Below are 26,480 nucleotides of genomic sequence, written 5' to 3'. Positions count from 1 at the left end.
GAGGGGCTTCAGTATTCTTCAGTCATATATCAAAGTTATCAGCAAGTTTGATAATACAGACATGAAAAAAAAAACATTTAGTTCAGAGACTTTAATTTCATCATATTATTAGAGGAGCTCCCTATTTAAATTTAAGAGTTATTCTTTAGCCAGATATAGCAGAGAGTGAGTCATTTTTACAATCTGTTGTATGATACTGCACATTTTACTGTGTGATATGAGCATCTTATAGGGTGAGGCCTGCATATCAAAATTAATCTAGCAAAGGCCAATCCTTACTTAATGGGTACCCGAGGCAAACCTTGGATACAAAAAGAAATACTTGCCAAAGAAACGGAAAGCTATAACTCGCTGTGTGACTTGTTGGGAGCAGTGTGATCAGTCAATAACGGCACAGAGTTCACTTTACAACAAGCAGTAAGGCCAATTTTTAGGTCTCTTGGCAAGTGCTATCTTGGTGACATGATTACTGTATGTAGTGAGGAAAACTGTCACATGAAACATTTACATATTTTAAATAAGGAGAACAGAAGGCTATAAAACTTTTGGGCTGAGTTTTTTTTCCTCTCACAAAAACTCTAAAATGACTGCTAAGCCTATTGGCTTTAGCAGCTGATTCAGGTGTCCACTGTAGATTGTCCATGATATAATAGCCCAAATCTCCCTCTCCCTGAGAAACCGTAACCAAGAATTGACTTTCATCCCAATCAGAAGCTGATACCACCTTTCCCACGAGAAATCTTTCCCTTTTCTCAAATGGATCATCAGAGGGCTCTGTAAGGCTGATATTGTGGTGAAACCTGTCGTCCCACAGTGTGATGTCAGCCAGGACCATGGTGCTGACATCACTGTGATCACACTGTGGGAGCCTTGTTGCATTGTGGGAAATAACAGCTGTTTCCAACTGCCAAAAAAAAAAAGCAAGCAGCAGCTACTTCCACTGACATTACCTGCCAACAGTAAAAATGTCGCCATGTGGTAAATGTCAGAATGTAAATCAGGGAGAGGAAAGATTTTACAATGGGCAAACACTGACTAAATAATTTATACATAATTATTGTAAAATTAAGCACTTTTCTTCATTACATTATTTTCACTGGAGTTTCTCTTTAAAGCTTACCATGAATTTTAGGAGACATTTTCACTCATCACTAATTATGGATTGAAGCTAGAGAGGTCTTTGATATGCCACAAGAGGTCACTATTGGCAGTCTGAATATGCAGAACACAGAGCTCGCCTCCCAAAAGCCACCTTTACTGGTGGTGAGCTTCTGTTTGTGGATTCCCTATTAAACAATGAGTTCATAAATCCAGTCTCAAGAAATTGTCAGAATTATTAAGAGGAAGTCCCTTTTATCCAGTATAGGACGTGCAGGAAACAGAGGACAGGAGTAATGCACCTCTTCCACTTGGTGGTTTACCCACAACTAGGCTCATCAAAGGGGGGCTTACACCCGAGGCGAACCTTGGGCAAAAAAACAAATAACTTACCTATGAAGATGGAAGCCCCTCGAGACTCCAGAGCCGAGGTGCCCACACTTTTTCGGCTTGTGAGCTACTTTTAAAAAAATTAGCAAGTCAAAATGATCTACCCATGTACAATTTTAGGAGCACATTTGTATATACCGAATGCAAACTGTAGTGGGGTCGGGATCTACATTGAAGTCCTTTGCGATCTACCTAATGGGCACCCCTGCTCCAGAGGCTAGCCAATGTCCTCTTTGCTTGTACTGCTGCTGCCTGGAACCCTCCTGAAGATTGCGATCATGCTCCTCCTTATGCACAAGTCCAGCTGTGCTGCACCCATGCTAGTAAGACCACACCTGCGCAGTAGCATAGAGCCTCTCATCCATGAGTGTCTCTGGCACTGTGTAGGCGCAGCTGTACTCGTGCAGGCGCAGTATGGCTACACACATGCATTATCTCTCTAGCTCTTGCCATATTTCTTTTGGGGGTCTGCGTAGTGCAACAGTGGGTGACAAGAGGACGTGGCAAGCCTTTGCAGAAACCAGAGATTTTCCCCTTGTTATATATCTATTTTAATTGTTTGTTTTTTTATTTGGTCTCGGGTACACTGGTACTTTAACTCAGGATTGAACTTCATCCCGATCATACCACCTTTCCCACAAGAAATGTATACCTTTTCTCTAATAGTACATCAGGGACATCTGTGTGGCAGATATTGTGGTGAAACCTCTCCCACCATGTGATGTCAGGGCCATGTCCCTGACAGTTTCTTGTCTGTGAACCTTGTTGCATTGTGGGAAATATCAACACATTGTTAGTAAGTGTGTTTATAGATTTTTTTAATGTCTGCCAGCAGTAAAGATGATAACTTGAAGGATCACGGTGGATAAAACAACATGAACGAATTACAGCAAGTATCAATCATTTCTTTATCTATCTTCTATTTTTTAACTTCTCACTTTGCAATGTCTTCATGTATTTTTCTTTCACCTACTACTGTCTTTTGGTAAAGTTCCCCTTTTAATTCTATTAGAATATGAGCTGTCAAAACGTATGAGATGTGCACAACAGTTGTCACTCTAAGTAGTCAATTCTAGCCTGGGCATATGTCAGGTCAGCAGTCGCCATCTATCGGTCATTCACACGATTCACCCTCGCTTGTGATTCCTTCTGTTTAGAGAGACAAGTGTTGTGCACATCACAACTGTAGGGAAACCTCAACACAGAAGCTTCCCAAACACATAGAGGTAAGAGTGCACGACACTGAAACAATGCTTGAGTGTTTTCTGCTCCCAGCAGTGCTAAGTACAGTGCCAAGTACAGGATCATGGCCTGCCCAGCAGCTTTCCATCTTTTCTGCAGAGCCAGCTTAGAGGAAACATCTGAGCAGCCCAAAAAAATGAGACCTACTTACCCGGGGCTTCCTCCAGCCCCTAGCAGCCACTATGTCCCCCGCGCAGCTCCGGTGTCCCGGGGTGCCCTCCTTTTCAGAAGCCGACCTCGCCAGGTCGTCCTATGCTGTGCCTGTGTGAGTGCCGCTGTCAATCACGCTCATGTGGTCTGGAGTGTTCTGCACAGGCACAGAACTACTGCGCCTGCGCAGAACACTCCAGACCACGTGAGCGTGATTGACAGCTGCAGCGTTACTGGTGCTGTGGCAAGGGACATGCCAGGTGCTGGAGGAAGCCCCGGGTAAGTAGATCTAATTTTTTGGGCTGCTCGGATGCTTCCTTAAATGGAGGACGCCAGGAGCTTCATTCATTTGAATGCAGTGTCAAAAACAGTCAAGTTTTCCCATGTGAAAACAGTGTTAGACATCCCCCTCCTCCAGCCCCTCCCATAGGCTGGTGACCTCACCAAAATGGATTTCAGCACCAAATGTACATGAACATAGCAGTGGTGTAACTTAAATATATTCGATAGGCAGTATTTCACATAAATAAGCCCCTCACCTTGCTTCTGTCTTGTTTTAGGTATAGATGCCATGTACTAGTCCTGATCTATAATTTGAATGTGCAGAGCTCCACAATTGTGGACTAAAATACACAACATGCATTCAAAACAGGTACAGCAAAGGAGGACGTTAGCTTCAGTATAAATAATATGGTGCAGCCTCTGTTTGGAAGCGCTGCCAATGTCTCCTGCTGTACATAACTCATGTAAGTATACTTATGGCTAGCTGCATCCATGTGCATCAATTTGCATTCAAATTATAGATCAGGACTAGTACATGATTTGCATCTGATTTGAATTCATGGCATGTATTTAGCCCTATGGGGCTCTGCATGCCTCTGTTGGTCTACAATTCAGTTGCAGCCTATGAGCGCTGTCATTAGTTTGATGTCTGTTTAAGAGAAATGTGTGTACCATTTTCTGACTAGCAGCACTAGGAAAAAATTGTGTTTTTAATGTTAGACTAGCGGTAGGTCTTCCCCGAGAGGACCCGTCACCATCGTGGGGAAGTCTAGTAGGGAATAAGTTGTGCACATATCATTTATACTGAAGCTAACGTCCTCCTTTGCTGTACCTGTTTTGAATGCATGTTGTGTATTTTAGTCCACAATTGTGGGGCTGTTCACACAGCACTGCCCTGAGATCTCCGGTGCCGAGCTCTGACTGTCAAAATCAGATGTAAGCTTCTTGTAAACTCCTGATTACATCACTACCATTCAGCTTGTAGGGTTCAGTGAACTCAAACAGCAGCGGCCTGTAAAAGAATCTCCACTTTCAGATAAACCTGCATTACCTACAGCCAAGACAAGGAGTTTGGGCCATGGTCAAGGTCCCATTCATTGTAAACTGGGTTCATCTTAATAAAACCCATCCAAATCTGAAGGATCAGTTTTGTGTGGCATTCTCTGCTAAGGACATCCAAAGGACAAGGCCTCCTACCTTCTTTCGTTGTCATCAAGGTGAGAGAACAGCACGTTTTTGGAGATGGCTTTTGCCAGGGCAGTCATTGTCTTGTAGTCCTTTGGAATAACCTGTGGAAAAAAATAAGTCATATATTAGTTTTCATGTTCCTGGCATGGAATAGCGAGCGATTTTGTGAAGAATGCAAAAAGGCGTCCAAGTTGCAAGAAGTTCAGGACCTCTTATTTCATGCAGGGCTAGGATGAAGATCCAACAGATTAAAATTAATTTCTTTAGCTTTTTTTGCTTTTTTCCATTAGCCCGCTTCTCATCTATATAAATAAAATCGGACGTTTATATGTGTGTGTGTGTTTGTGTGTATGTGCTGCCATCACTGAAAAACTCCTTCACCGATTTCAACAAAACTTGGTATACAGATTCCTTACTGCATGGTAACACTGATATGTTCTGGGTGTCTCACCTCCCCCCTGCACACCTAGGCAGAACCACAAACAGCCAATCAGATTTTACCCATTCACGGCAATGGAAAAAATGTAAAAGGCTGCCATTCTTACAGTAATAAAGCCTGAGTCCCCAAACATGGAACAGTTGGTCACTTGGTGATCGAGGTTACAAAGTCCGGAAAAGGTCGGAGCATAAAACAGCCAATCAAATTTCATCCATGCATTTAAATGGGAAAATGTAAACTGCAGCAATTCTTAGACTGTTAAACGCAGGGTTTTCAAACTTGGCACAGTTGGTCACTGGGATACTGGGATTAATATTCAGGAAAATGGGTTGAGCCTACAACAGCCAATCAAAATTCACCAGTGGTCACACATGTCTGCTTTCGTGCGTGTTTTCTGCAAAGAAAAACTGATTTCAACTGAGAACTCAACTGAGAATTCAATAGGTCACACTTGAATGCAGATTTTGCACGCAGAAAAAAAACTGACATCCTGCACATTTTGTCAGCTTTTTCTATGAATTGTGGGTGAGGTGTCTTGACACCCTGGAGAAAAGACATAGGAAACACAAAAACGACGGGAGCCCAATTGCGTAATACATTTTAGTATAAGGTCTATAAGTGGTATAATGAAAACTACTCACAAAGGTGGGTTGCAGAGGGGCAACCGACCGCAAGAAGCAGGTGGAGACCACAAACCCGACTCCACTCTTAGGAAAATCGACAGTTGTCCCCTGTGGTGTGAACGACATGCAGTCTGTCTGAACCCCTCCAATAGGATATGTCAGGGGGTATATAAGCACAATATGGGTAAAAGAGGCGCCCTGGTGTGTATAAAATTCTTTAAAAACAAATAAAAAAATAAAGAAAGGGAGGTAGATTACCTCAGATAACAAAATCTTTGTAACAACAAAAGATTTTTATTATTTAGCACAGGCAACGCGTTTCACGGGGCTATGCACGCTTCCTCAGACCAATAACAGTGCCTAAAATAATATTAAGTGTTTGAGACAAGAAGAGACAGAGCGCACTCAGGGGAACAGTACAGGAGTAGACTGGGTGAATTCAGAATAATCTCACCTCTAGAAGTTGCTGGCAAACCTGTACAGGGGTAGCCAGCATGTAGGCTTTTATCCCTCTAGCCAGGGATCAGGCACAAAGGCAGCTGGATCCACCTTCACTCGGATGGTTTGTTGGCAGGCAGCGAGCGGCTCTGAGGTTGTACACCCTGTCTGTGTGCGAGTCCGCTATATGCAGTTGCACAACAGATTGTGGTGGATTTCAAAGCATCAGCTCCAGGAGTGAGGGATCTAAAAGCAAAGCTCCACGCTGCTCCATGAGTCTTGCACAGGCAGTTCACGGGCAGTTGGAGTGGTGGTCTAATTGTAATGCAGCAATGTGTGTAGGAAAGAAGAAACGGCGGCTGCCGTATAGTGTTGAGAACTGCCAGAAACTTGAGATAATAAGCTTTAAAAGACAATGGGCCCGATTCACAAAGCGGTGCTAACAGTTAGCATGCTAGTGAAAAGCCCTTTATCACGCCTAAACTCTGTTTAGGCATGATAAGTTTAGGTGTGATAAGTTTAGGCATGATAAGTTTAGGTGTGATAAGTTTTTGGGCGTGATAAGTTTAAACACCAACTGGGTTAGCACCGCAGTGCACAGTTGATCAAAAGTTTTGCGCTAGCAAAGTCTGGTGCACTTTGCATAGAGTTTAATGGCGCTGCTTTGTGTGCGGGACTTTGCGCGCGATCTAAACTTAGCATGCCTAAACTTATCATGCCTAAACTGAGTTTAGGCATGATAAAATGGTTATCACGCCTAAAGTCTTTAACTGGGTTATCACCGCTTTGTGAATCGAGCCCAATGTATCTTTTTTCCCTCTGCAGGGAAGATTTTGCAGAGCAGGCTAGTGAACTTTTGAACCCATTTAGACTGCTGAGTAGTGTCTAAACTGCAAATATTAGAGAATGATGCAATGTTATAAAAAAACACTATATACCTGAAAATAAACATATTCTAATATTTTCTTTGCTACTAAAATTCTAGTAATGATCCGTATTACACAACTAATTAATTATATCATATTTTATTTTTCGCTTCAGTGTCTCTTTAATAATAAAAAATCTTTTGGTGTTACAAAGATTTTGTTATCTGAGGTAAGCTACCTCCCTTTCTTTCGTTTTTATTTGTTTTTATTGAATTTTATACACACCAGGGCGCCTCTTTCACCCATATTGTTCTCTATAAATTACATTAGCTGCTATAAGACATGGGTCACACTTACCTATCAGTTTTCTGAAAAGTGTAGAAAACTGAAAGACAAGTGTGACCTGTGCCTCAAACCCGGTACAGTTGATCATTGGGTGGCTGGGGTTCAAATTCACTAACAGGTGTAAAACCACAAACAGCCAAACAGATGTGTTTGATTGATAAACTGCTTCCATTTTCACATTATTGATGCCAGCAACCTACCGTGACCAGACGTCCCACTCTACTCGGGACGAATCCCGGACTCCGGGTTCCCTGTCCCAGCATAAAATTTGTTCAAGGAAACGTCCCAGGTTGGTCAGCGGTGTCCCAACTGCAGGACATCATTGGCCACGTGCCCCGCCTCCTCCTCTCTACCCGATCTTGCCTCATCCACCCTCTCTTCTACCCTACACTCTCTCGCCACTTCTCTCCGCTTCACCCCCAATGTGACAGCCCAGCCCCTGAATTTGTGTGCTACATGCAAGGAGTCAGGCCAGCCACGAGGGATAAGGCGAACATCGCCCCCATTCAACATGACAGGTCACAGCAGGACACAGGTACAACTTTGATATGGGGAAGTGTGGGGGGAAGGAGGGGGGAGGAGAGAGTCCCTGTATCCCCCCCCCACCCCAACGATGATAGCACATTACAGAGTCTTACAGTCATGTCACCGACTGTCCTCAGAGGAGCTCACAAACTAATCCTACTACACTATGGTCACACAGTCTAATGCCCCAGTATATTTATTATTACAGTATACATTTATAGCTGTCTCAGACAATATTTAAAGACTGTCCTCAGAAAAGCTCACAGTCTAATCCCTACCATAGTCATAGTCTACTGTCCTACCATATTATTATTATTATGTATGCGTATAGCACTGGCATCTAAGGCAAAAGAATATAGTCATGTCACGTACTGTTCTTGGCGGGGTTCACAATCTAATCCTACTATAGTCTTACTACCATTATATTATTACAGTGGGATGCGAACGTTTGGGCAACCTTGTTAATTGCCATGATGTTCCTGTATAAATCGTTGGTTGTTACGATAAAAAATGGCAGTTAAATATATAATATAGGAGACACACACAGTGATATTTGAGAAGTGAAATGAAGTTTATTGGATTTACAGAAAGTGTACAATAATTGTTTAAACAAAATTAGGCAGGTGCATAAATTTGGGCACCACAAAAAAGAAATGAAATCAATATTTAGTAGAGCCTCCTTTTGCAGGAATTACAGCCTTTAAACGCTTCCAGTAGGTTCCAATGAGAGTCTGGATTGTGGTTGAAGGTATTTTGGATCATTCCTCTTTACAAAACATTTCTAGTTCATTCAGATTGAATGGCTTCCGAGCATGGACAGCTCTCTTTAACTCACACCACAGATTGTCATTTATATTTAGGTCTGGGGACTGAGATGGCCATTCCAGACCATTGTACTTGTTCCTCTGCATGAATGTGGATTTTGAGCAGTGTTTAGGGTCATTGTCTTGTTGAAAGATCCAGCCCCGGCGCAGCTTCAGCTTTGTCACTGATCCCTGGACATTAATCTCCAGAATCTGCTGATACTGAGTGGAATCCATGCCTCCCCCAACTTTGACAAGATTCCCAGTCCCTGCACTGGCTACATAGCCCCACAGCATGATGGAACCAACACCATATTTTGCTGTAGGTAGCAGGTGTTTTTTTTCGTGGAATGCTGTGGTGTTTTTCCTCCATGCATAACGCCCCTTGTTATGCCCAAATAACTCAATTTTAGTTTCATCAGTCCACAGCACCTTATTCCAAAATGAAGCTGGCTTGTCCAAATGTGCTTTAGCATACCTCAAGCGGCTCTGTTTGTGCTGTGGGCGGAAAAAAGGCTTCCTCTGCATACAGCATCTCCTTGTGTAAAGTGCACCAAATGGGTAAACGATGCACAGTGACTCTGCAGCAAGATGATGTTGTAGGTCTTTGGTGCTGGTCTGTGGGTTGACTGTTCTCACCATTCGTCGCTTCCGTCTATCCCGAGATTTTTCTTGGTCTGCCACTTCGAGCCTTAACTTTAACTGAGCCCGTGGTCTTCCGTTTCCTCAATATGTTCCTAACTGTGGAAACAGTCAGCTGAAATCTCTGAGACAGCTTTCTGAATCATTCCCCTAAACCATGATGGTGAACAATCTTTGTCTTCAAGTCATTTGAGAGTTGTTTTGAGACCCCCATGTTGCTACTATTCAGAGAAAAGTAAAAGAGGAGGGAAACTTACAATTGACCCCTTTAAATCCTCTTTCTCATAATTGGATTCACCTGTGTATGTAGGTCAGGGGTCACTGAGCTTACCAAGTCAATTTGAGTTCCAATAATTAGTTCTAAAGGTTTTGGAATCAATAAAATGACAACAGTGCCCACATTTATGCACCTGCCTAATTTGGTTTAAACAATTATTGCACACTTTCTGTGAATCCAAAAAACTTAATTTCACTTCTCAAATATCAGTATGTGTCTCCTATAACCTACAGTGGGTTGCAAAAGTATTCGGCCCCTTTGAAGTTTTCCACATTTTGTCACATTATTGCCACAAACATGCATCAATTTTATTGGAATTCTACGTGAAAGACCAATACAAAGTGGTGTACATGTGAGAAGTGGATCGAAAATCATACATCATTCCAAACATTTTTTTACAAATAAATAAGTGCAAAGTGGGGTGTGCGTAATTATTCGTCAATACTTTGTAGAACCACCTTTTGCTGCAATTACAGCTGCCAGTCTTTTAGGGTATGTCTCTACCAGCTTTGCACGTCTAGAGACTGAAATCCTTGCCCATTCTTCTTTGCAAAACAGCTCCAGCTCAATCAGATTAGATGGACAGCATTTGTGAACAGCGGTTCAGATCTTGCCACAGAATCTCGATTGGATTTAGATCTGGACTTTGACTGGGCCATTCTAAAACATGGATATGTTTTGTTTTAAACCATTCCATTGTTGCCCTGGCTTTATGTTTAGGGTCATTGTCCTGCTGGAAGGTGAACCTCCACCCCAGTCTCAAGTCTTTTGCAGTCTCCAAGAGGTTTTCTTCCAAGTTTGCCCTGTATTTGGCTCCATCCATCTTCCCATCAACTCTGACCAGCTTCCCTGTCCCTGCTGAAGAGAAGCACCCCCCGAGCATGATGCTGCCACCACCATATTTGACAGTGGGGATAGTGTGTTCAGAGTGATGTGCAAGTGTTAGTTTTCTGCCACACATTGGGCTCGATTCACAAAGCGGTGTTAACTCAGTTAGAGACTTTAGGCGTGATAACCATTGGACCACACTGGTGAAAAGCCAGTTTAGGAGTGATAAGTTTAAGTGTGATAAGTTTAGGCATGATAAGTTTAGGCATGCTAAGTTTAGATAAGTTTAGATCGCTCGCAAAGTCCTGCACGCAAAGCAGTGCCATTAAACTTTATGCAAAGTGCACCAGACTTTGCTAGCGCAAAACTTTTGATCAGCTGTGCACTGCAGTGCTAACCCAGTTGGTGCTTAAACTTATCATGCCTAAACTTATCACACCTAAACTTATCACACCTAAACTTATCATGCCTAAACTGAGTTTAGGCATGATAAAGGGCTTTTCACCAGCGTGCTAACTGTTAGCACCGCTTTGTGAATCAGGCCCATAGCGTTTTGCATTTTGGCCAAAAAGTTCCATTTTGGTCTCATCTGACCAGAGCACCTTCTTCCACATGGTTGCTGTGTCCCCCACATGGCTTGTGGCAAACTGCAAACGGGACTTCTTATGCTTTCTGTTAACAATGCTTTTCTTCTTGCCACTCTTCCATAAAGGCCAACTTTGTACAGTGCATGACTAATAGTTATCCTATGGACAGAGTCTCCCTCCTGAGCTGTAGATCTCTGCAGCTCGTCCAGAGTCACCATGGGCCTCTTGACTGCATTTCTGATCAGCGCTCTCCTTGTTCGGCCTGTGAGTTTAGGTGGATGGCCTTGTCTTGGTAGGTTTAAAGTTGTGCCATACTCCTTCTATTTCTGAATGATCGCTTGAACAGTGCTCCGTGTGATGTTCAAGGCTTTGGAAATCTTTTTGTAGCCTAAGCCTGCTTTAAATTTCTCATTAACTTGATCCCTGACCTGTCTTGTGTGTTCTTTGGACTTCACGGTGTTGTTGCTCCCAATATTCTCTTAGACAACCCCTGAGGCCCTCACAGAGCACCTGTATTTGTACTGACATTAGATCACACACAAGTGCACTCTAAATAGTCATAAGCACTCATCAGGCAATGTCTATAGGCAACTGACTGCACTCAGATCAAAGGGGGCCGAATAATTATGCACACCCCACTTTGCAGTTATTTATTTGTAAAAAATGTTTGGAATCATGTATGATTTTCTTTCCACTTCTCATGTGTACACCACTTTGTGTTGGTCTTTCATGTGGAATTCCAATAAAATTGATTCATGTTTGTGGCAGTAATATGACAAAATGTGGAAAACTTCAAGGGGGCCGAACACTTTTGCAACCCACTGTATATATATGACATTTTTTATCAGAACAACCAACGATTTATACAGGAAAATCATGACGATTAACAACGTTGCCCAAACTTTCGCATCCCACTGTATTTATATAGCACTGGCATCTTAGGCAGCACTTTACAGAAAACATAGTCATGTCATAGACTGTGACATCCATGATGATCATCCATGATGCAAATCTCCCATTTTACCACATCACTGAAACACTGCTTTCCTATGTGTTTGGGGAACATTGTCTTATTACTTTGCCTATCTGTGTTTTGGGAGGAAACTCTGGCCCACTGCTTCAGAGTTACATCGTTACATTACGGCTAGCTCTGCCCACACCATCTCATGGACACGCCCTTTTATGCTGCATGGACATGTCCATTTTTTTGCCGCACTGACACCTCCCGTCCCCCACAAAAGGGGGTTGGAGCCACAAACAGCCAATCAGATTTGTTTCCTTTCAATGGACAAATTTCAATTATTAATGCCAAGGACCCCTAAGCTTACACATTTGGTCATTCAGTGACTGTGTGTCAAGGTTAAGAAAAGTGGATGGAGCCAACAACAACCAAATGCATACCCAGGCAATGCCGGGTAATCAGCTAGTTTCTCAAAAAAGAACAAAAAATAAAACTTTGGGAAAAGATTGGAGGCGCTCAATCAGGCTATAAATGAAATGAAACCAACAGAGGCGTGCACCGCCTGGCTAGCAGCCTCAGGTTCATACTATGTTTTAAGTGTCAGCTAGTGGTTAAGTTTGCTAGTGGTTAGCTCTCATCCGCGAGGGAACGTCATCACCGTGGAAGAGTCTAGTACCTAACAATCTGTGCGCAAACTGTTTTGGACGCTAACGTTCTCCATTTTCTGCATCTGTTTTTAATGCAAGTTGGGTAATCTGCCCATGTTTTGGGCTCTGCACATCTATGCAGCTGGTCAACTCTGGTGCAGCCTGTATTTGGAAGCACTGCCAATACCTCCTCGTTATACAAAAAAAAAAAAACCTTTATTGAACAATTTCTGACTACATATGAATATATTGCATTCCTGTGTAATATAATTACAGTGGGTAGTTCTATATCTTTCTGCCATTCTTTTCTATGGAGATTGAACAGCCTCTTCCGGCTCTTAAAGCGGACCTGAACTCAGAACTTCCTCTCTGCTGTAAAAGATATGCAACAGCATAATACGCTTTAAAGAAAAACATTTCATTGTTACAGCTGATCAAAATCCTGCAATAAATCTGCAGTCTTCTTCCGGCTTTCATGGAAGCAGACATAGGGTTAACATCCAGTTTTTAGAAATTAGCTGCTCTGCCGAGGCTGCCGAGATTTCTGTGCTGACAAGGCTGAGAGATCAAATTACAGTTGTGATTAGTCACAGAAGAGGGGGAATTAGACAGGCTAAATAAATACAGGGTGGATTTCTCTGTTTTCCTTCTGTCCTGTGCAAGAGTCCAGGTCCACTTTATAGGGTACCTGTCAGCTGTGAAGAAATCGTCACAAAGTGTGGGCATCACAAGAACCAATAGGCACTGCAATGCTTAGTACAGAGCACAGGCTACACTGATGGAATGTTTAGCAATGAAGCAAGGATTAGATTCAAAACAGAGTAAAGGTAATAGACAAGTCTGGCACCATGGGGTTCATATATTAAGGTTCTCCTGAGCTAAAGCTCATCAATGATCATAAGTAGTCCACTAGACCTGCACTCTAAAAATGTCGTCTCAGAGCTGGAACATCATTTTCAATCCTGGGTCACATCAGAACAAAGTGGGATTTTTAGAAAGTTAGTGAATCAGTATTTCTGTTCATGTTAGTGCCATTGCATGCACACAGCATCATCACAAGTCTAATTAAAAAAATAGGGTAGTCTGAACTTAAAGGAGTCATCAATCAATTTCCCCTACCCCCTGATCTACTTACCTGGGGCTTCCTCCAGCCCTGGCAGCTGACATGTCCCACAGCACAGCTCTAAGCTCAGCTGCCAGCCCGGAATCCCCGCCGGTGCAGACGACCTTGAAGTCTGTCCTCTACTGCGCCTGCGCGAGCGCCGCGGTTATTCACACTTAGGGCTGGTTCAGACGGGCGCTTTTGTGGCGTTTAACGCGGCGTTTTAGACGCAGCGTTTTTTGGGATCTACTGCCATCCTATGCAAGTGAATGGGAGCGTTTAGAGCTGGCTTTTGCAGGCTTTCATAAAAGCCTGGCGGTAGATCCCGGCGTTGCGTCTAGTCTCCAAAGCAACATGCTGCTTTCAGAGGCGGTAAACGCCAGGAAACAATAGCAGAGACCAGAACTGCTAGTCTTGAACGCTTCCCAAAAGCCTTCAAAAGCTAGCTTTTACACGCTGGCGTTTGAACGCAATGCCAAGCGAAAGCTCAGCAGACGCCCGTGTGAACCAGCCCTTATACACTTTGCCTGCGCAGTACAGTCCGGAAAACATGGACTTGATTGGCAGCAGTGGTCGCGCAGACGCAGTAGAGGACGGCATGCGAGACACCGTGCAGGGACCCCGGGCCAGCGGCTGAGAGCGGAGCTACGGCGTTGGGACATCAGCTGCAAGGGGCTGGAGGAAGCCCCAGGTAAGTAGATCGGGGGGTAGGAGAAATTGATTGATAACTCCTTTAAAGTGGACCTGAACTCTTACACAGGACAGAAGGAAAACATAGAGAAATCATAAATGCACCCTGATTATATTTAGAGTTTTGCATTCTAATTCTCCCTTATCTGTGTCTAATCACAAGTTGTAATTTGATCTCTCCCCTGTGTCAGCTGACAGCCATGGCAGATAAGCTCTTTTGAAAGCACAGGATGTTAACAATATGTCTTCTTCCATGAAAGCAGGAAGTAGAAACAGTGCAGATTTGCTGTAGGATTTGTATCAGCTGTAACAAAGACATGTTTTTCTTTAAAGAGACACTGAAGCGAAAAAAAAACTATGATATTATGATTTATATGTGTAGTACAGCTAAGAAATAAAACATTAAGATCAGATACATCAGTCTAATTGTTTCCAGTACAGGAATAGTTAAGAAACTCCAGTTGTTATCTCTATACAAAAAAGCCATTATCTCTACGACTTTCAAAAGTCGTGGAGTGGGCTGTTTTCTGACATTTATTATCTCAACTGTTAGTTAACTATTTACTGTTCCTCTGGCAGAGGAGAGGTCATTAGTTCACAGACTGCTCTGAAAGAATGATTTTGAATGCTGAGTGTTGTGTAATCTGCACATAATATAGAATGATGCAATGTTAGAAAAAACACTATATACTTGAAAATAAAAATATGAGAATATTTTCTTTGCTGCTAATCTTCTAGTAATTATTCATAGTACACAACCAATTCATTATATCATATATTTTTTTCGCTTCAGTGTCTCTTTAAAGGTTATTATGCTGTTGCATATCTTTTTGAGAAGAGTTGAAGTTCTGAGTTCAGGTCCGCTTTAATAGAATAAGGTCTCATAGCAGGTGCATGCAACTGTATCCGCACAGCTGCTAATACATAAAAATGTACCTGTCACCCCATTCAGATGGTAAAGCTGCAGTTGAGCTGCTTTACTATCCTCCCAGTACTGTTGCCCACCACCCACTGCAGAGTTGAGCTGCTTTACTATCCTTAAGAAAATAGGGTATATAGGGAGCCTCTTAATCATAGTAAAAAATGATCACATTTATTGAATATTGCACATACTGATATTGCACACACAGAAAAAATCCCTGTAACCCTCCCATTAAAAACAATACAGGCTGTGTAATGAATGGAGCTAAGCCCTGAACTAAAGGAGTGCACTCCTAATGTCTTTAACAATAAATGTTATCTTCAGGGCCCCCTTGGTAGCGTTGTTTAGAGCTCAGTACAATACACAAGCGATAGCATAAGAAGCTTCCAGATGACATGTAAGCCGATCCAGCAATCCGGCAGCAAGCAGCAGCGTTCAGCAAGCGTATTGTATGCCTCAGCAGCGTTTAGCAAGCGGATTCTGTGCCTCAGAACCACCCCTCTTTAAGATGCGTGGCTGTGTCCGCCATACGCATACCCGTCCATACAAGATAACGCTCCGGCATATGCCGGGACTCACGCGTCCATATGATGTGGCGAAGGTTGGTGGGGCGGGGTACTGTCGGTGTTGTCCAGTTAACAACCGAGTTCCCAACCTGCCCTATGCAGAAACACTTTCGTGTGCTCGGAGGCGCCGCTATGCGGTTCTTGCTCGGTCGGGAAGCGGGTGGAGGCAGGTAGTGGAGGCCGATGGAGGCAGCTATCGCAAGACTTCAGCCCACGTTGTGCGTTTCACCCGTATTCGGGTTTCATCAGACGTGACATCACAGAACCTCCTTCTCCTTTTATGCGCATGAGTGGAGGTCTATGAACGTTGCTAGGTGATAATAAAAACAGGCAGGATTTCTTAGAGTATACATACACCCTCCAGTGGTGGATTAAAGAAATACTTTTAGGTTCATATCACTATTAAGGCCTTTTGGTTGCATGGCATTGCACTTATATATCCAGTAGGATTCCTTTTTCAAAAGTTCTTGATCATAGTCCCCTCTTCGTGGGCTTATGTTCAATTTATAAATTCCCATGACTTTCAAGTGATTTGGGTCAGAGTTATGTTCCTTTTGAAAATGCATTGCTACTGGGCTTTTTTCTTCTTTATTCACAATATTGTTAACATGCTCCTGAATCCTTTTTCTTAGCACCCTATGGGTCTTGCCTATATAGATTTTATTACAACTACATCGCAGTTGGTAAATAACCCTTTCAGTTGAGCAAGATATATAATCATTCACTGTGAATTTTTCCGTTTTATCCTGATTATAAAATACATCACTTTTCAATACATATGGGCAAATATCACAATTACCACATCTGTTCATTCCATTTTTCCATTTTCTTTTACCTCTATTTTTGCATTTATAGCCAAAGTCACTTGTCACCAGTATATCATTTAGGTTTCTGCAGCGTTTTGCCGCCATATGTGGGTAGTCTCCCACTATGTCTTTTAAAAGTGAATCCCTGCACAACAGATGCCAGTGCCTGTCTAGGATCTTTCTTACTTCTTGGTAATGGGAACCATAAGTAGTAACCATGCGTGTACAGCCAGAGGGATAACATCCTTTTTCTTTATTATTGCGATTATAATTAACCGCTAGAAGCTCTCTTCTATTCTTTAAAGATGCGTTTTCATAGGCCTCTTCAATTTTCTTTTCAGGATAGCCACGAGCCCTCAATCTAACCCTCAAATCATTGGCTTCAGTTTCAAAATCTACTCGTTTTGTGCAGTTTCTGCGACACCGCATAAACTGCCCCGTGGGGACTGCCCATTTTTGAGAGGTGTTTGGTCCACTGGCGGGGGACACGTCTTCCCTTTCATCGCTCTCGTTTCTACACCTTTTCCTCTTTCCTCGTTTTCCTCTCTTCCTTGTCCTTTCCATAAGAATTTAAGGTCACCCCCAGGACAAACAAAGGCCCCCTTGAGAAAATTTCACAATACGTGGATCTGAAGGTGAAAGATATGGTGCAGAGTTTACCTTCATTTGTGATGGATACAAAAAATGTCTTGGCCGCACTGGAGGATGTGCACACAGAGGAAAACTGGATTTTGGTAGGATTGGATGTGAAGTCTCTCTTCACATCTATCCCTAATAATAAAGGCCTGGAAGCAATAAACTTTTTTCTTGAAAGGAAATTTGGGACACACAGCGACCATTGTGAATTTGTAGCTGACCTTATGAGATTGATTTTAGATAACAATTTTTTTGAATTTAAGGGTGAATTATATCGACAAAAACGGGGGGTTACTATGGGTGCGGCCTGCTCCCCGGCTTACGCCTGCCTCCACCTAGGTTACTGGGAGAAGACAGCTGTGAGACATATGATTGAATTTCGTAAGCACGTTGCATTATGGCTTAGATACGTGGATGACATACTGGTCTTATGGCGGGGCACCGAGTCTGAACTACATTGCTTTGTAAATGAATTAAATAAAAATAACAGCAATATATTTTTAACATTTACCTATGACACAAATGAAATCTCCTTTCTGGACCTAAAGATTTATAAAGATGGCAATAAATTAGGTACAAAAACTTATCGCAAGGAAACAGCTGGAAACACATTGCTTGCAGCCACGAGCTTTCATCTACCCTCTCAAAAATGGGCAGTCCCCACGGGGCAGTTTATGCGGTGTCGCAGAAACTGCACAAAACGAGTAGATTTTGAAACTGAAGCCAATGATTTGAGAGTTAGATTGAGGGCTCGTGGCTATCCTGAAAAGAAAATTGAAGAGGCCTATGAAAACGCATCTTTAAAGAATAGAAGAGAGCTTCTAGCGGTTAATTATAATCGCAATAATAAAGAAAAAGGATGTTATCCCTCTGGCTGTACACGCATGGTTACTACTTATGGTTCCCATTACCAAGAAGTAAGAAAGATCCTAGACAGGCACTGGCATCTGTTGTGCAGGGATTCACTTTTAAAAGACATAGTGGGAGACTACCCACATATGGCGGCAAAACGCTGCAGAAACTTAAATGATATACTGGTGACAAGTGACTTTGGCTATAAATGCAAAAATAGAGGTAAAAGAAAATGGAAAAATGGAATGAACAGATGTGGTAATTGTGATATTTGCCCATATGTATTGAAAAGTGATGTATTTTATAATCAGGATAAAACGGAAAAATTCACAGTGAATGATTATATATCTTGCTCAACTGAAAGGGTTATTTACCAACTGCGATGTAGTTGTAATAAAATCTATATAGGCAAGACCCATAGGGTGCTAAGAAAAAGGATTCAGGAGCATGTTAACAATATTGTGAATAAAGAAGAAAAAAGCCCAGTAGCAATGCATTTTCAAAAGGAACATAACTCTGACCCAAATCACTTGAAAGTCATGGGAATTTATAAATTGAACATAAGCCCACGAAGAGGGGACTATGATCAAGAACTTTTGAAAAAGGAATCCTACTGGATATATAAGTGCAATGCCATGCAACCAAAAGGCCTTAATAGTGATATGAACCTAAAAGTATTTCTTTAATCCACCACTGGAGGGTGTATGTATACTCTAAGAAATCCTGCCTGTTTTTATTATCACCTAGCAACGTTCATAGACCTCCACTCATGCGCATAAAAGGAGAAGGAGGTTCTGTGACGTCACGTCTGATGAAACCCGAATACGGGTGAAACGCGCCACGTGGGCTGAAGTCTTGCGATAGCTGCCTCCATCGGCCTCCACTACCTGCCTCCACCCGCTTCCCGACCGAGCAAGAACCGCATAGCGGCGCCTCCGAGCACACGAAAGTGTTTCTGCATAGGGCAGGTTGGGAACTCGGTTGTTAACTGGACAACAATGACGGTACCCCGCCCCACCAACCTTCGCCACATCATATGGACGCGTGAGTCCCGGCATATGCCGGAGAGTTATCTTGTATGGACGGGTATGCGTATGGCGGACACAGCCACGCATCTTAAAGAGGGGTGGTTCTGAGGCACAGAATCCGCTTGCTAAACGCTGCTGAGGCATACAATACGCTTGCTGAACGCTGCTGCTTGCTGCCGGAGTGCTGTATCGGCTTACATGTCATCTGGAAGCTTCTTATGCTATTGCTTGTGTATTGTACTGAGCTCTAAACAACGCTACCAAGGGGGCCCTGAAGATAACATTTATTGTTAAAGACATTAGGAGTGCACTCCTTTAGTTCAGGGCTTAGCTCCATTCATTACACAGCCTGTATTGTTTTTAATAGGAGGGTTACAGGGATTTTTTCTGTGTGTGCAATATCAGTATGTGCAATATTCAATAAATGTGATCATTTTTTACTATGATTAAGAGGCTCCCTATATACCCTATTTTCTTAAGTTATAATTCCTAGGTGAGACTCTATTGATACATAGGTTGATATCCCACTGTAATAGTATTTTGCTTTACTATCCTCCCAGTACTGTTGCCCACCACCCACTGCAGTCGTGTGGTCCTCCATTGGTGCCTTTACTTCTCAGCATGTCCCTGGTTACGCACACCAATGCAGGGAGTGGGTGCATGTTATCTCTGGGGGAAGGCATACACTGGGGCAACTGTCATACAGGGCACTGAGGAACAGGACCAGGAAGCCACTCCAGGATGGTCCCATCTGCAGCACACAGTAACAGATATAGAAGATTTTCTTTCCATATCTGAATAATGATTTGACACTAAGCAGTCCTTTCAGCAATCCCTGTTATCTTCTGATATGAGCCAGATCCCATCTAGCAACAAATATTTTTGTAATCCAATCCAGGATTGCAGGATCACCAAGGCTACGTTTACAGTGGCAATTGTATTGCATTCCCTGTGACAGCAGGGACACAACGCAATGGATCGGGAAAGTGGCGCCGCATGTTATCCACACGTTGAGTCACATACAGTGAAGTACAGTAAATCATACAGTCAATGAAAAGTAGGCTTCTCTGTCACTGTTAATATGCACGTTTGTGGTAATGCACTGCATAAAGTAAGTTACAATGCCGCATGCTGTTACACCACAACACACCCACCATACTGTGAACAACGCATAGGTGGTGCAAAGCAGTGCGGCAAGCTGCATTACAAAGCATCCGATATGTCGCACCACTGTGAACGTAGCCTTATGGTCTTCAGTACTCCCTATTATACTCCAGCATGGGAGTATAGAAATCAATCAACCCTTTTAGCAGTACAATGACATTGGCCATGCTATATAAAGTGACAGACTTGCTTTAAAGCTCTGAATTTAACTCACTTCTTTTCAGTTTTTATTGGTCAATATTACCACCTCCATGTAGTATTGGGCTCCTTTCACACTAGGACTTTTTCACAGAAGCGGATACTGATGCGAAAGCATCAGCGCATTACCGCTCAATATCCATGGCGACATGCATTGGCCTGAAGTCATGTAAGTCAATTGCAGCAGATATTTCAAAAATGTTTGCGTTTGCATTGCGGTGCGCAAAAGAGTATTTTTTCAATACACTTCCATGCAATTCTTATATTGGCCACAGGAAGTGAGCGCTAGAGAGCCTCACTTATAGTTTGGCTTGCAGCCAAACCACCGGTATCGTTCAAGCCTGTTTTTACCACTGCGGTGCAATGCAATCCTATGGATGACCATAGGATCCCAAAAAGAATCTTTACAAAGAGCATGGATGGACAAAGACCAACTGGAAAAACTAGAAATAGATGGGCAGATGAAGATGCCAAAGAACTGCTTAATATACGCAACTGGAAACAGGCAGCAATAAACAGAGATGGATGAGACAGAAAACTAGACCAAGGCTCAAATTGGGCTGTAGCACCATCGGAGGAGGAAGAGCAGAATTTGCAGGTAACCTATCATACTACAAGGTGGTGGTAAAATTGGTCAGTGATTGGTCAATAACAATTGAAAGTGTACACCAGGCTTTAACCTCCTTGGCGGTAACCCCGTGTGTGACACGGGGTAAGCCGCCGGAGGGTGCCGCTCAGGCCCTGCTGGGCCGATTTTCATAATTTTTGCTTTGCTGGACGCAGCTAGCACTTTGCTAGCTGCGCCAGCACTCTGATCGCCGCCGGCCCCTGCCCGATCGCCGCTATCTGCTGCGGCGCGGGCCCCCCCCCCCTCCAGACCCCAGCGCTGCCTGGCCAATCAGTGCCAGGCAGCGCCGAGGGGTGGCCCGGGACTCCCAATGACGTCCCGACGTCAGTGACGTCGGTGACGTCATCCCGCCCCGTCGCCATGGCGACGGGGGAAGCCCTCCAGGAAATCCCGTTCTATGAACGGGATTTCCTGATCGGAGATCGCCGAAGGCGATCGAAGCGGGCGGGGGGATGCCGCTCAGCAGCGGCTATCATGTAGCGAGCCCTCGGCTCGCTACATGATAAAAAAAAAAAAAATTTAAAAAAAAACTGCTGCGCTCCCTCCTGGCGGTATTTTTCATACCGCCAAGGAGGTTAAAGAGAAACTCCGACCAAGAATTGAACTTTATCCCAATCAGTAGCTGATACCCCCTTTTACATGATAATTCTATTCCTTTTCACAAACAGACCATCAGGGGGCGCTGTATGACTGATATTGTGGGGAAACCCCTCCCACAAGAAGCTCTGAGTACCGAGGTACTTCTGTCAATTTCCTGTCTGTGAACCCTGTTACAATGTGGGAAATAGCTGTTTACAGCTGTTTCCAACTGCCAAAACAGCAAGCAGCAGCTACATCACTTGCCAGCAGTAACAATGTCACCATGCCATAAATGTCAGAATATAAATCAGGGATTAAAAATATTTCACAATGGGCAAACACTGACTAAATCATTTATATATAATTATTGTAAAAATGAAGCACTTTTTTATTACATTATTTTCACTTGAGTTCTTCTTTAAGGTATTAAAGAGAACCTGAACTGAAAATAAAAAGTCAAAATAAACTTACACCGGTCATACTTACCTCCCATGTAGTCTACTATTCAATCTCTTTCTCCTCTCCTGCATCCTGTTTGTCCACTGTGATCGACAGAATTCTCTGCCCCCCATTTTTAAAATGGCCGTTACCTTATAACACCTTCCTGGTCAGCACACTGTTAGGGCTGGAACCCACAGGAGCGCTTTTGGCAGCGTTTTGGCAGCACTGCGATACGCTAGCAGTTTGCCAAAACGCTGGGCTAATGTTAATGGATGGGGCAACTTCCACAGGAGCGTTTGCGTTTCCCAGAAACGCAAACGCAGGACCTGCAGCATTTTGGGAGCGTTAGCGCTTCAATGTAAAGTATTGAAACGCTAGCAGAAACGCTCAGCAAAACCTAAACTGAGCGGTTTTGCTAGCGTTTTGCGGTTCAGCACACTGTAACAAAATTAAAAATAATTCACAGGACCAATCAGGATAAAAACGCAAAACGCTACGCACCCGCTGGGCAAAAAAATACAATGTTGCAAAACACTACCAAAAACGCGCATGAATCCGCTTGCAAACCGCTCAGACAAAACGCTAGCGGTTGAGTTTTGCGTTTGCTGAGTTCAGTGGGTTCCAGGCCTTAAACTGTTTTATCGCCCACTTGAGCCATAGGGAAACGTGGATATTACCTTGCACATTCAGTTGTAACTGACAGCGGCAGATATATAACTGACAGCAGCTGGTATAATTCAGTTCTGACAAAATCTTGTCAGAACTAGACGGGATCACTGTAAGAAGAAAATGTTGCTTCTGAGAGGAACTGATGGCGAGGCAAGTATGTAAAATTCATTTGCAGCTACATCATGTGTTTATTTTAAATAATTTTACTCAGTTCAGGTTCCCTTTAAAGAGACTCCGTAACAAAAATTGCATCCTGTTTTTTATCATCCTACAAGTTCCAAAAGCTATTCTAAGGTGTTCTGGCTTACTGCAGCACTTTCTACTATCACCATCTCTGTAATAAATCAACTTATCTCTCTCTTGTCAGACTTGTCAGCCTGTGTCTGGAAGGCTGCCAAGTTCTTCAGTGTTGTGGTTCTGTGATGCATCTCCCCCCTCCAGGACCCTCTCTGCACACTGCCTGTGTATTATTTAGATAAGAGCAGCTTCTCTCTTCTCTCTTATCTTTTATAAGCTGGATAAATCCTCCTCTGAGCTGGCTGGGCTTTCACATACTGAGGAATTACATACAGTCAGAGCTGTCTGCACTCTGCAGGAAGAAACAGCCTGACACTTCAGTGGAAGATAGCTGCAGGGGGAAAGAAACACACAAATGATCTCTTGAGATTCACAAGGAAGGATGTATACAGCCTGCTTGTGTATGAATGTATTTTCTATGTGTGGACATACTGTACATCAACCTACTTCCTGTTTTGGTGGCCATTTTGTTTGTTTATAAACAAACTTTTTAAAACTGTTTTTAACCACTTTTAATGCGGCGAGGAGCGGCGAAATTGTGACAGAGGGTAATAGGAGATGTCCCCTAACACACTGGTATGTTTACTTTTGTGCGATTTTAACAATACAGATTCTCTTTAAGCCTCTTCAACCCAATGGCCAATAAATGAGCAAATACAGTGGTGTGAAAAACTATTTGCCCCCTTCCTCATTTCTTATTCTTTTGCATGTTTGTCACACTTAAATGTTTCTGCTCATCAAAAACCGTTAACTATTAGTCAAAGATAACATAATTGAACACAAAATGTAGTTTTAAATGATGATTTTTATTATTTAGTGAGAAAAAAAAACTCCAAACCTACATGGCCCTGTGTGAAAAAGAAATTGCCCCCTGAACCTAATAACTGGTTGGGCCACCCTTAGCAGCAATAACTGCAATCAAGCGTTTGCGATAACTTGCAACAAGTCTTTTACAGCGCTCTGGAGGAATTTTGGCCCACTCATCTTTGCAGAATTGTTGTAATTCAGCTTTATTTGAGGGTTTTCTAGCATGAACCGCCTTTTTAAAGTCCTGCCACAACATCTAAATAGGATTCAGGTCAGGACTTTGACTAGGCCACTCCAAAGTCTTCATTTTGTTTTTCTTCAGCCATTCAGAGGTGGATTTGCTGGTGTGTTTTGGGTCATTGTCCTGCTTCAGCACCCAAGATCGCTTCAGCTTGAGTTGACGAACAGATGGCCGGACATTCTCCTTCAGGATTTTTTGGTAGACAGTAGAATTCATGGTTCCATCTATCACAGCAAGCCTTCCAGGTCCTGAAGCAGCAAAACAACCCCAGACCATCACACTAACACCACCATATTTTACTGTTGGTATGATGTTCTTTTCCTGAAATGCTGTGTTACTTCTACGCCAGATGTAACGGGACACGCACCTTCCAAAAAGTTCAACTTTTGTCTCGTCGGTCCGCAAGGTATTTTCCCAAAAGTCTTTGCAATCATTGAGATGTTTTTTTAGCAAAATTGAGACGAGCCTTAAAGGGACTTCGAGCAGTGCAGAAACTATGGAAAGATGCATATCATTTTAAAGCTCTCTTTCTCCTCTTTCCAATGATATATAAACCGCCACCCTACGCCTTTTAGTTTTCGCTATTTTCGCGATTGAAATTGCCACAGCCACGATTTCGATCGCGAAAATAGAGAAAACTAAAAGGCGTAGGGCAACGATTTAGGTGTCATCAGAAAGAGGAGAAAGAGAGCTTTAAAATGATATCCATCTTTCCATAGTTATATTGTATTACACAGGGCGACTTTTTGTCAAAGTCAGCAGCTGCATTCAGCAGAATGGAGCTGCTGACACTGGGGAAAGTGTCGTCCTGTGTAATACAATATAACTATGGCTTGATGGATATCATTTTAAAGCTCTCTTTCTCCTCTTTCTGACGACACCTAAATCATTGCCCTACGCCTTTTAGTTTTCTCTATTTTCGGGATCGAAATCGCGGCCGCGGCAATTTCAATCGCGAAAATAGCGAAAACTAAAAGACGTAGGGTGGTGGTTTATATATCATTGGAAAGAGGAGAAAGAGAGCTTTAAAATGATATGCATCTTTCCATAGTTTCTGCACTGCTCGAAGTCCCTTTAATGTTCTTTTTGCTTAAAAGTGGTTTGCGCCTTGAATATCTGCCATGCAGGCCGTTTTTGCCCAGTCTCTTTCTTATGGTAGAGTCGTGAACACTGACCTTAATTGAGGCAAGTGAGGCCTGCAGTTCTTTAGATGTTGTCCTGGGGTCTTTTGTGGCCTCTCGGATGAGTTTTCTCTGCGCTCTTGGGGTAATTTTGGTCGGCCGGCCACTCCTGGGAAGGTTCATCACTGTTCCATGTTTTTGCCATTTGTGGATAATGGCTCTCACTGTGGTTCGCTGGAGTCCCAAAGCTTTAGAAATGGCTTTATAACCTTTACCAGACTGATAGATCTCAATTACAGTACTTTTGTTCTCATTTGTTCCTGAATTTCTTTGGATCTTGGCATGATGTCTAGCTTTTGAGGTGCTTTTGGTCTACTTCTCTGTGTCAGATAGCTCCTATTTAAGTGATTTCTTGATTGAAACAGGTGTGGCAGTAATCAGGCCTGGGGGTGACTACAGAAATTGAACTAAGGTGTGATAAATCACAGTTAAGTTATTTTTTAACAAGGGGGGCAATCACTTTTTCACACAGGGCCATGTAGATTTGGAGTTTTTTTTTCTCACTAAATAATAAAAACCATCATTTAAAACTGCATTTTGTGTTCAATTATGTTATCGTTGACTAATAGTTAACGGTTTTTGATGAGCAGAAACATTTAAGTGTGACAAACATGCAAAAGAATAAGAAATCAGGAAGGGGGCAAATAGTTTTTCACACGACTGTAAGTGAGCATGTTACTATGTAGGCAGGTCCCGCATGCTTTTTCCTATGAGACTCCCCCATGTCTCTGTTACCCTGTGTTGTGTGAGCAGTGCAGTCTCTCTGCAGATGTGCTGTTCCAAGGTAGGAGAGGTTCACATGTGCAGTTGAACAGTTCAGACACCCAGCAGCTGGAAATGGGTGGTCATTTGGTTGCTGTGTTTGCATCTGAACAAGGGAAACTCTCATAGGTGGTTTGGGCCATAGATCACTAGGAGAAGAGCTGCTTGGTTCCTGCTAACAGTATTAGCAAAACTAGTCATTTTCATATCATTCTCCATGGCATAGTTCTTTAACCTCCTGAGCGATAATCCCAAGCTGAGCTCGGGGTATATCGCGCAGGAGGATTTCTCAGGCCCTGGTGGGCCGATTTGCATAATTTTTTTTTTGTTACATGCAGCTAGCACTTTGCTAGCTGCGTGTAACTTCCGATCGCCGCCGCTCGCCGTGCAGCTCCCCCCCTCCCCGACCCCTTGCGCAGCCTGGCCAATCAGTGCCAGGCAGCGCTGAGGGGTGGATCGGGACTCCCTCTGACGTCACGACGTCCATGACGTCGGTGACGTCATCCCGCCCCGTCGCCATGGTGACCGGGGAAGCCCAGCAGGAAATCCCGTTCTGAACGGGATTTCCTGCTTACTCTGA

General features: G+C 43.1%; 1 protein-coding gene across 2 annotated transcripts in view; it reads right to left on the bottom strand.

Annotated features, from left to right (window-relative positions):
* The window catches only part of PRKAR1B (protein kinase cAMP-dependent type I regulatory subunit beta), a 341,670-nt gene that overhangs the window by 217,413 nt on the left and 97,777 nt on the right, over positions 1-26,480 (bottom strand). For both annotated transcript variants that reach the window (XM_068244605.1, XM_068244606.1), the window contains one exon: positions 4,360-4,451. In XM_068244605.1, coding sequence (XP_068100706.1) covers positions 4,360-4,451 — 92 coding nt within the window. The remainder of the gene's footprint in view (positions 1-4,359; positions 4,452-26,480) is intronic.

The sequence above is a fragment of the Hyperolius riggenbachi genome, chromosome 7 (genome assembly GCF_040937935.1).
Source record: "Hyperolius riggenbachi isolate aHypRig1 chromosome 7, aHypRig1.pri, whole genome shotgun sequence".
NCBI classification, from domain to species: Eukaryota; Metazoa; Chordata; class Amphibia; order Anura; family Hyperoliidae; genus Hyperolius; species Hyperolius riggenbachi.
This window is presented reverse-complemented; position numbering and strand designations above follow the sequence as displayed.